Source organism: Macrobrachium rosenbergii, chromosome 2, assembly GCF_040412425.1.
Source record: "Macrobrachium rosenbergii isolate ZJJX-2024 chromosome 2, ASM4041242v1, whole genome shotgun sequence".
Classification (NCBI taxonomy): Eukaryota; Metazoa; Arthropoda; class Malacostraca; order Decapoda; family Palaemonidae; genus Macrobrachium; species Macrobrachium rosenbergii.
In genome coordinates, this window is record NC_089742.1 from 30,375,871 (window position 1) to 30,387,403 (window position 11,533).

At 36.3% G+C, this 11,533-nt stretch overlaps 1 protein-coding gene and 1 long non-coding RNA gene across 2 annotated transcripts; one reads left to right on the forward strand and one right to left on the reverse strand.

Moving 5' to 3' along the window:
• The first annotated feature begins 150 nt into the window (after positions 1-150).
• Positions 151-1,097, forward strand: LOC136842723 (heat shock protein HSP 90-alpha A2-like). Its single transcript, XM_067110448.1, has 2 exons — positions 151-188; positions 728-1,097. Exons 1-2 carry the CDS (start codon positions 151-153, stop codon positions 1,095-1,097), a joined length of 408 nt encoding a protein of 135 aa, XP_066966549.1.
• Positions 1,098-1,162: 65 nt separating this feature from the next.
• Positions 1,163-9,156, reverse strand: LOC136844457 (uncharacterized). Its single transcript, XR_010854887.1, has 4 exons — positions 9,047-9,156; positions 4,709-4,858; positions 3,954-4,075; positions 1,163-1,500 (listed from the first exon to the last, which is right to left on the reverse strand). It is a non-coding gene; the product is annotated as an uncharacterized lncRNA (long non-coding RNA).
• Positions 9,157-11,533: the final 2,377 nt, after the last annotated feature.

The window sequence follows — 11,533 nt, forward strand, 5'->3', positions numbered from 1 at the left end:
CTTCTCTGAACTGTAATCATACTTTTGTATATGAACTTTGATGTTGCTAAGTCTTTATTACATTTTTATTATATAGTTACTGGGAAATTGTGAAGCTACTCGAAAACTGGTTTTAAAGATATTTGGTCCCTTTGTGTTTTACTTGCTAGCATGTCTGTTGCACTGTACATTACAAATTTGAGAAGTCTGTATGTGGAGTGACAACTTATAAGTCGACATCTTTGATGATAGGATAAGCAGTTTGTTTGAATTTATATAGTCAAAATTTCTTGGTGTCCTAAGTAGTGTATGTTGTGATAGAAAGAAGTTTGGTACAAATTCAGTTTTCGTCTTGAAAACAATATCACATCTTATACTGGTGAGAAAGAAGTTTGGTACATATTGAGTTTTCGTCTTGAAAACAATATCACATCGCATACTGGTGCTACCAAGCAATTATTTGACTACAAATTCAAATTGCTCTTATCCTATAACAAAGATGTGTTGTGAATATAAATGAGCCATTTGAAAAACTTTAGAATAAGTTATCACTCCTCGTACAGACTATTTCGGACATGTAAATGTACAATGTAACATGCTAGCATGCGAATACATAAATGCTGAATGTTCTTTAGCTAATTTTCAAATAATTTCAGTTTTTTTACTGTAACAGTTTAGTCAAAATGTAATCGAGAAAGAAATTGGTTTTACCGTGTCTCGAAATTGACCAGTTTTTTGCTATCCGCAGGTGGAGAAGCGATGTCATCGAAGAGATTCGCAGGAGAAGAAAAGTGATGTCAAGGGATCCACAGGTGGAGAAGCGATGTCATCGAAGAGATTCGCAGGAGGAGGAGGAGAAGAAAAGTGATCCACAGGTTGAGAAGCGATGTCATCAAAAAGATTCGCAGGAGGAGGAGGAGAAGAATGTTCCACAGGTGGAGAAGCTGTGTCATCGAAAAGATTTGCAGGAGGAAAAGAAAAATGTTCCACAGGTGGAAAAGCGATGTCATCGAAAATATTCGCAGGAGAAGAAGAAAAGTGACGTCAAGGGATTGGTGGATAGAAGTCATGAGAGTTATAGTAAAGTACATGCCCATAAGTGTTGCCGCATTTGTTAAAACTTGTATTTATTAGTCCTTGATATTCTAACCAGGGGTTGTTAAAAGATTAATAAAACCTAATACATTACCAATTCCTTTTATTTTGCACGTACAATTATTTTACTGGATGTTTTTGCAAACTGCTGCTTCTGCCTTCGGGAAAGATTCTTTTTGTAAAGGAGGGTGGACAACGCAGTCTTGATCGTGCAGTCTTATATAACTACCTCTGGTGAAGGAGAGTGGTCAACACGTTGCTTCCGATTTTATGCAGTAAGCGTTCCTAGCTTTATCAACTGATGGCCGATATGATTCCCTTCTGCAATTCATGTGGATTCTTGTCAAAATTTTCGTTGCATACAGACTTCTCGTAAATTACTTTGGAAGACCCCGATAGTGTTTTAATTCCCTGATTTACCATGACCTGGAAAATTTAAAAAGTCAGTAAAACTTCATTTTCTAGTGTAAACTGATGAAAATGTTTAAAATTTAATCTACATTTTGTTCACCATTCGTTCTTTAGTTTCCAAACTTCCACTATCATGAGAAATTAAAAATCAGCTAATAGTTTAATAAAATGAAAAACGCCGATAATTACTTTTAATTACTTTCACATTGTTCTTGGCCTATATACACCAAGTAAATTTATCGAACAACCTGCTTCTAAAAGCATCAGTAAATACATAAACACTTGATAATCAAGAGTAAAAGCAATAATTTAAAAATATCGATTCATCATAGAATCTTACAGTATATGAAGCAGCCAAAATGCACAAAGAGTCTTGGTTAATAACGTCAGTTGTCACAAAATGTAGCACAGCAAAAACTAATAGAAATGACTTCTTTACCTACTCTACATTGAGTTGGGTCACTTGCACGGACGTAAGAACAATTAAGAGAATTATTTTCCAATCCACCGTACAGCCAAGCCAACCCCTCTCTTTCCCTCACTGATTGAGATACCACATACTATCTCTTGGGTCTTGCCACCGAACAGAGCAACTTCCTTGAAAGAGTAGATAACCGAATTCCCAAAAGAAACGGCATAATGAGTTAGTCATTTACCAAGAGTGACAGACCACCTCAATTAGCTCAAAGGACAAGGGATATTGTATTTTCCTTACCAATCTTCAGAACTATTCTAAACTGAACTGTCAACATAGCGGTGGTGGATAGGATCACATAAAAAATACTACAATGGCCACATTCCAATCATTGTTCATTTGTGTAGTCAATGCATACCGCGAGACATTTAAGGAAAAACTTCATCTATTAAACTTCACGAACAGCTTTGAACAGAGGTAGAGTTTGGAGGACAGCCTTTAACCACGCTGTTTAAGCAGCATTAGCAAATATTCAAAACAATTAAGCTCATGAGAGAAGGAGAAAGAAAAAAATAACTCATGAACCTTCGTCCAGTTCCTTACAGAAGTAAAGATTATGCCAGTAATAAAACTCGGCAAAGAAAGGCTTTAGTATGTTAGTGGACACGAAGGACTGTTTTCCATTTGACAAAATTATTTCGTCAACTTTGAGACCACTGCAGGATCACACTTGCATGAGTGACTATCTGCACATATCTGCAGTAGAGTTCTAGGTGATGAAGGCACACACCAGAATACAAGAACCCAAAACTCCAACACGGAATAATAAAACGTAAGGTTATTTTCTCAAACTGCAAAACCGGAAATGCCAGAAAATAGGTTTTAACCAGATAACAAAGACAATGCACTGGGTACACTTACACCAGAGTCATCCACCTTCCAGGAATAGCGAGACGTACTTAATCATTAGCACCTAACAAGGAATTCAAGACTTGCACATCATACAAAGACCTATCAAAGTAATGCTTCTAGATTATAAATTCTAGAATTAACACTGCTTCGGATCATATCTTTTAATTTTATGACAAGCTTAAACAGTATTTGATAAAAAGCAGTAAAATGGCCTTTACATATTACAAAATTTTGAGGGATCTATTACCAGGACAGCAGTTTTAAAATACCCACCCTTTGATTGCAGAACTGAACTGTCAACATAACGATGGTGGATAGTAACAAACAAAAATACTACAATGGCCACATTCCAAACATTGTTCACTTGTGTGTAGTCAATACATACCGCAGGACACTTAAGGAAAAACTCAGCTATTAAACTTGAACAGCTTTGAACATAAGCAGAGTTTGGAGGACAGCCTATAACCACGCTGTTTAAGCAGCATTTTTTAGCAAAATATTCAAAACAAAATTAAGCTGGTAAGTGAGGGAGAAAGAATAAAAACATTCTCAAGAGCCTTGGTCCAATTCCTTTCAGAATTAAAGATTATGCCAATTATAAGACCCTCAGCAAAGGCATTAGTACATTAGTGGGCACGAAGGACTATATTCCATTCGATAGACAAAACTGTTTCAGTAACTGAACAGACCACTACACGAACACACTTGCACGAGACTGACTATCGGCATATCTTCTGCAATAAAGTTCTAGGTGATGAAGGCAGACACCAGACAAGAATTAAAAAACCCAATTAGAAAACGTAAGATTCTCTTTGCAAATAAAAGGAAAAAATCAGGCCAAACAATGACAAGGTTTAACCAGGTAAAGAGTGCACTGCGTACTACTACTTACCCCAGAGGCATCTATCTACCTTCCAGGGATAAGAGCAACTTGACTGATTATTAAGCAATATGGGATTCAAGAACTTGTGAAGCAATAGCTTGTACAACATATGAAGTCCTACCCAAGTTAAGCTTCTAGATAAAAAGGCAATTAGTACTGCTTCGAATCATGTTATTCTAAAAGAAAACTTTAAGCGGTATTTAATAACAAATAGTAAAATAACCACTGCCTAATAGGAAAATCTGAGAGATCTCTTACCAAGATAGTTATCAAAAGTCCATTCGTTGATGGCACAGGTTCAAAATTCTTGGCGCCAATACCTTCCATTCTCTGATCTGCAGAATCAAAAACTTCCCCATGGCCGAAGACTCTTGATTAGCCTATTACGAAGAGAAAATATAATCAGAGCAAGGATAAACATCCCTACAGTTTATAAAATATTTAAGTGATACATACTGTAGGTCTATCTAAAAATTTCAAATACTAAATTTCACTGCTATATTACAACCATCAAGAGTAATCCCTAAAGTAAGTTAACCTAAGAGACACGAATCAAAAATTTAATTCATTTCAGATACAAACCATACCTGAGCTTAAAACACAAGGCACCAAATATCCCAACTGTCTCAAAACCAAGTAGATAGATTTTACTGAGTATTTACACAAGGGGTGCTTGCCATCCTAGGAAAAATGTCACCAACTTAGCAAAAAGTACCAAAGCCCCAAAAATATAGGGTTTAGTAACTAGTTAAACAATAGCTTGCACTTCATAATAGCAAAAACTATCAAGCCCTCAAAAATATAGAGTTTAGCAACTAGTCAAGCAATAGCTTGCACTTTTAGATGAGACCACCCAAGTTATGCTTCAAAATAAACCTCAAAACTAGGGCTGACAACCTTTTTATCCTTTATTATATAAAATGGATAGTGTACAAGCAGTATTTTTCATGCGTTCAACAAAGCCTGCCGATAAATTACCAGCGGATAATACAAACATTTGAGGGATGTCTTACCGTGTGGCACTTATACGATGTCCAGTCTTCTATTGCTTAGGTCCAAACTGTATAAAATTCGAAATCTCCCATTCTTGGATTCTGAAGGTTCAAAAACTCTTCCATGACCTTGATCACCTTGAAGTTTCGTTTCTAAAACTCTTGATTATCCTGTTAAGAAAAAATTTGTAGTCAGATTCGTTTACTGTAGACAGGCTAGGACTTTCCAGAAGCTAAAGAAGAATGATATAAAAGTTAAAAAGTTTCCTACGGAATTCTCTTAATTTTACTGATATACTACGACAAATACATGCATCAGGAGTACTTTAACCACAATAGCCAGTTATCCTTGAGCTGCCAGTAACTCCACAAAAGCAATGAAGTCTAAATTCTTACAAACTTGTCACATATTCAACCCCTCCATGTACTCAAGCCTCTTACTCAAGCGACTCAAAGGTAAAATTGAGAAAAAAATGCTACCGAGAAGTGGCTAATGTCCCTTAGGTGAGGTACAGCATTATCACAAATTCTGACCTTGCAATTTTGATTCTCATCAGACTACAAGGATCAGAAATAAAAGAATTTTACCAAAGAATTAAATATTGTGTAATGCTAATAAGCCTTAAAAACCTGGCAATTTACTGATGAATATGCAACAAAGACAATTAAGACTTCAGAGGTAAACAACTTTGTGGCAGGAGGCCGATTAACTTGCTACACTAATTGGACCTATACGATTTGTAACATCAAGGCCTCGCCGATATTCTTGCTTGCTTCTAAAGGTTCAAATGTTTACAGCTACCGTAACATCAACCCTCCAGATTGCTGGGTCCATGAAATTAGAGCAATCATTTGAAATATTACTCGGTAGACAGGTCCAAGTGATTGTTACCCAAAATATGGAATTAATCTTACAAATTATTGAAAAGTAGGACCCACTGATGCTACCGCCTATCTACAAAGCGTGGCGTTTTAATTAGAATAGATTAAGAATGTCCTTGAACTTGGCAGTTGTCTCAGATCAAGTATACGCAACAAGCTGTTAGTCTAGCACAGGAGCCATAAATTGAAGAACGTCATAACACGAATCTAAATATAAATCAACAGAACATGCATGTGAAAGGTATGATACAACTAAGGCACTTGCCAGACCCAGGTTCCTAGGAAAAGCTCAACTTTACACCTCAGTACCCTTGGAGTACCCAGTTCCAAAAAGAATTAAACTAGTAATTCTTTAGTTCCCTAAATGCTACACCTTTCTTTAAACAGTCCCTTAACTGTAGAGTAGGCAGTTAACAGTATAGTACACAACACCATGCAGTTTACTATGCAATCATTCCTAGACAGTACAGTACACAGGTAGTATGCAATGAACACTAGTCAGTATAGTTTGCAGTCATCTTAAACTGTCTCATGATATCGTAACAAGTCTACGAACACAAAGAATCTAATCTAAGAATCCAAACATGCAAAAGTTCACTGACCCCTCTCAGGAGACTCACTTTGCCTTAAACTCAACCCATGTTACCATAAAACCCCAAAATTCCAGATCACTAGCATTCTTACTCCTCTCACTTCCAAAATATGAATATCCAACTAAAGAATGAACATTTTCCTACCTTCGTTAACCTGAGCTCTCCAGGATGCAGAGCTAACAATTAACTAAAGTATACACAAAAATGCGTACTGCTATAAAGCCTCAAACGCCTAACAATTACTGATGATACAAGGAAGGCAATTAAAGTCGACTTTAGAGGTCACAATTTGATGGGACAGGACACATTCACTTGCTACTCTAGTTTAAGTCTCATGACTTGTAATGTCAAGGCTTCACCGATGTTACTTCCTTAAAATACAAATTAAAAAGGCGATTTCAAATGTTTACAACCGCCAGAACAGACCTCTGGGTCCATGAGATTACACCAACCATTCCGAATATTATTCGGTAAACAAGCCAACGTGGTAGGCCCCCAAAACATAGAATTCTTACAAAATATTGAAAGTGGCCCACTGACGCCACTACCTGGCACTACGAAAGCATAGTGTTTTGATTAGAATGGAGTAAGACTATTCTTGTACTTGGCCCTTAAGAACACCTCCGCCTAGCATGAAAGTGCCCGAGTGAGAGCGCTTCCAACATTCCTTTGTTGTACTACTGTCGCTTCATCGGCCACTGTGATTGTATTTTGTACTCTACATCAGTTACGGTACCTAATAAAATCTGCTAAATAATAAGATAAGGTTAAATATGCCATGAACAAGTCCGTAATTTTCTAATATCAAATACACGCAACCTGCTAATCTGGCATGGAAGCCATAGAATTACAGTACGTCATACCAAATATCTGAGCATAAATTAACAGAACAGGCACTTGTGAGGTATACTACAGCCACATAAGGCACATACCGGACACCAAGATTCCTAATAAAACGTTCACTTTACACCTCATGACCTTAAATGAATGTTATGGCTTTGAAGTCCAGAGATGATGAGCAAGATCACAGCAGATTTTTAGAGTCCAAAATTATACAACCACCTCTAACATTCATTAAATAGTATAGTATACAGTTATTCCTAAGCAGCATGGCACACAATTAACAGCCTTAAAAATACTGCTGCTGCAGTCATCATGTTAGAGTCCTCTACAAATACATCACTATTTGAAAAGTTATGGTACCTATGAAAACGTTAAATATGCTGTGTACAAACCCTTCAATATCTAAGATCAAGTACACACAACAAAACGCTAATCTGGCATAAACACCATAAAACGGGTTATGCCATGAATAAGTAAATCAACGGAGCAGGCATATGGACAACACCCACACGACAGCCAGATTCCTAGTAAAACAAATCTTGGTAATTCTATATATTAGCTCCGCGCCTGTTTCTACCTTTTCAACTGGTTTTTTCTACACTTTTAGGGGTTCTGATACTGGCGATTGCATCTGTTTGTTGTCGGCCAAATGGAATAATCCCTTCGCCGTGTTTAGTACTGGCCCCGAGAGAGGGGCAGGTACCCATACGTTAACAAATTATTGCACTTGCGGACAGGATATGAACCGTTCAAACAGACGATGTAGCCAGTGCTCTGTCTTGTGAAGATCGCGTATGGAAACCCCTTGTTGGATGGACTCGGGGTTAATTACAGGTTAATTAGACTAGAGCGCCAATAATGAAAGGTAAATTCATAATTAGCAACCAAAAAACTGTAGAAAAGGTCAAGTTATAGTGCCCTCGGCGACGGAGCTACCCTATAGTTCTACCCAAATCTTTATCACCTCAGTGCCTTTGAGGAGTAACATGGCTTTGGACTCCTGAGTTCCAGAGCAACTTCAGAATTTGCTATTAGTCCCCCAAAAAGCTGCAATTATTCATTAAATGAAAATTCCAAGAAGAGCATGCTTTGTGGTTAATCTAAACGTATACTGCAGTTCAAAAATTCAAGCAATGTAGTCGACACTAGTTTAGTATGCAATTATCCCTAAACAGTTATCTAGGTGGTATGCAAGTAAAATTATACAGTATAGTATGTAATTATCCCTAAACAGTATACATATAATTAAAACTATATATTATAGTATGCAATTATCCCTACACAGTATCCAGGTAGTATGTATTTAAAACTATATAGTATAGAGTGCAATTATCCCTACACAGTATCCAAGTAGTATGTAATTAAAACTATACAATAGAGTATGTAATTATCCCTAAACAGTATCCATGTAATTAAAGCTATATAGTATAGTATGCAATTATCACTAAACAGTATCCTGGTATGGTGTAATTAACACTATACAGTATACAGTAGTATGCAATTATCCCTACGCAGTCACAAGATATCACAGCTATTCTAAGAGCACAAACGTTAACTAGTCTAAGAATCCCAACAACATTAAATACTAGGTTGTAAAAGTCTGACCTCATTAAGGCCACCTAAGTTCCACCCATTTCGATTCAAATTTAATACCAAGTCTATAAAATAAGAAAATAACTATCTTCGTTAACTTGGGCACTCCAGCATGCAAAACTAACAGTAAAGTACAGATATTTGCAATACTTAATTCCCGAATCTACATACGCCGAGCAGCATAAGGATTTGCTTTCCTGCCAATGCTGCATAATACTGCATCAGTCTTATGGACCACAACCACTCGATACAGTGCACTGTAGCCGAGGTTATACTGAACTTCTCCTTTGGACTTAAATTTGATAAATTCTGATAACTTCGAAAAACGCACAAGGCTACAGCCTTGATATTCGGGCCGTTTCTGGACATTTTGCAACATGGCCGTATTTCTCCAAGTCAAGGAAATTCTAACACTGCACACACCAAAAAAGCATTAAACATCACTCACAAGTATGAATAAATCTCCTTCACGTTTCCAAAGAATGATAAAATTAAAATTTCACACTATCCGCAAGCAAAAACACCACAACAGTCTAGAAGGTCCGGGTTACACAAAATGGCTGAAGCAATAATGAACCGGGTTTTTTTCGGTCTGCCTTCAAAATCCAAGGACACGAAATGCCAAAGAGTGAAACAGACTTACTTAGAACAGAGAACTGGACTGGAAAAAAAAGAAATGTCAAATTCGGCAGTCTTCTTTAGCAACAATTTTTCCACTAAAAATGAATTAAGTTTATGCTTCGACACATAACTGGAAAAAGGAAAAGAGAGAGAGTGCAAATGGTCTTTAAAAGAAATAAGTAGAATGTCAACTTAAATGAAAGCTTTATTAAAAACTAAAATCTTGAAAAGCCAGAATGTTATAAAAGCTGATTTTTTTCCATTCTTAAAAATTTTTGCTTAGGTCGTTGATTTTTCCTACATCAGTTCTTTTATCTATTCTATTCAATTTCAGTAAAGGAAATCTTGATTCATGTCTCATTTAGGTTACTGCCACTATATTGTTGTCTAACAATCACAATATTCTCATATTTTACAGATATCTAGCGATGCTTCAAGACATTCTTGCCGTTCTATGAAGTGATAACAGACTGGAATAGCATGGACCACGTAATTTGTAAAAAAAATCATCATCAGCATTGTAATGTACTTTCTGCTCATGCACACACCCACGCAGGCACACACACACACATGATCATAAGTAAAATGTTTGTAACACCTATCTACAGGGTGTTCAAGGGCTCTCTCATCTGGCCAATAAACACGATCTGAAGTAGAGTTTGTATTGGTTGAAATTCGCTATATTTTTTTGTAAACATAAAATTTAGCTTAATGATGGAAATTAACCATAAAAATTCACATGTTTTTCATAATTTTTATATATGATTAATCCTTTGACTTTATGGTCATAATAAAGATATTTTAACATACCTTATGAGGAGAATGTAGGTACGTATATCTTTTGTCACCTCACAAAAGCTAATTCTAAAATACGTGACTCTGTCTTAACAAAAATTCTTCTCCGTTATTTTACGTCATAAAACATTATGTGCTGACATTGTCAATAGCACAAATTGAAGGCACTAATATAAAAATCACAGATGAATGTGCAAAGAAATGTGTAGTTGACGCTAAGCCGATGACTCTATAGTTGTGCTGATATTTGAACTAAAATTATTTTCCTTCTCACTGTAATATTAAAATGACGCCTAAAACATTCATGAGATATCTGTGAGATATGTCTATAAACGCCTCTCGCGAATTCTTTTATGCCTAAAATACAATAATAAAGTTTTTAAACAAAAGCAATCAATTTCATCATCTATGACTAACTTTGGACATCGAAAAACGAAGCAAAGACTTATATACAAACAAAAAATAGATAACCATGAAGAGAGAGAGAGAGAGAGAGAGAGAGAGAGAGAGAGAGAGAGAGAGAGAGAGAGAGACTGCCTATAAGTCTCAGTGGTCTAGCTTCAGACCCAGCATTCTACAACACAGTAAGGCGTTCTATGACACAGTAAGGACATTATTCCTATGTGGGTTTCAAGCAAATGACACCCATACAGTCTCCAGAGCCCGAAGGTCCACACCAAGCCTCTGTCATCTATTCCTCACCTTAACTTAGAACGTGAGCCCGTGCTGACATAGGAAAAAATATAAGTCTACTATACAAGGATGCATGCGTATCCTGCCTTTGACTCCATAATTTTCTGTTTACTTATTTAGAGGAAATTTAGCTCATGGTAATCAAGAGAAGGCGCAGAGTGAACCATTATTATATTGCGTTGTACATAGTGTTTTCAAGTATGTTTATATTTTAAATACCATTAAATTTCCTGTCTGGAACCAGTGGAAAAACCATCCTTTTCCTTACCATCAGTATTTATGCTGTTAAATACAATTCAAGAATAACTAATTGCCATCACAATCATAATTTTTTTTAAACAACATATATTTCAGTTACTTGAGACGTTAAAACAACTTTACTTTGCTTACATCGGCATAAACCTTAATGATCTCTGCTTCATCATTGTCAAAATGTTAAAGTCTTCATACAAAGCAAAATCTTTCTGACAGATATATAGAACGAAACTTCTCTCTCTTGCACGCTCTTAATTAACCGTATGCTAATATTCCCTGTAAACAAATGAAAACACCACACCGTCAGAAGAAGAATAAGTATGATTCCTTGCGCAGATTTTTTTCCTATTTTGCCTCACAGCATCTTAATCTGAACGACCAGTAAAAGCAGTCTAATTTACGCAGAATTCCTACCTCTGAAATGGTTGAAACAAGCAATGTTCAACGAATAACATTTCAGTCACTGCTTACCTTTATTTCCTTTTTTTATACATGTGGTCTGTCTCATCTATAGTTCAAGGCATTCAAAAAAGTTATCCAATTCGCGAAAACTCAAAACACGTAGTGTTTC

Coding starts and splice junctions, on each gene's coding strand:
- LOC136842723 (XM_067110448.1), top strand. CDS start 151: ATGTCTGTTGCACTGTACATTACAAATTTGAGAAGTCT. Junction 189..727: donor ATTACAAATTTGAGAAGTCT/GTATGTGGAGTG, acceptor TGCTATCCGCAG/GTGGAGAAGCGATGTCATCG.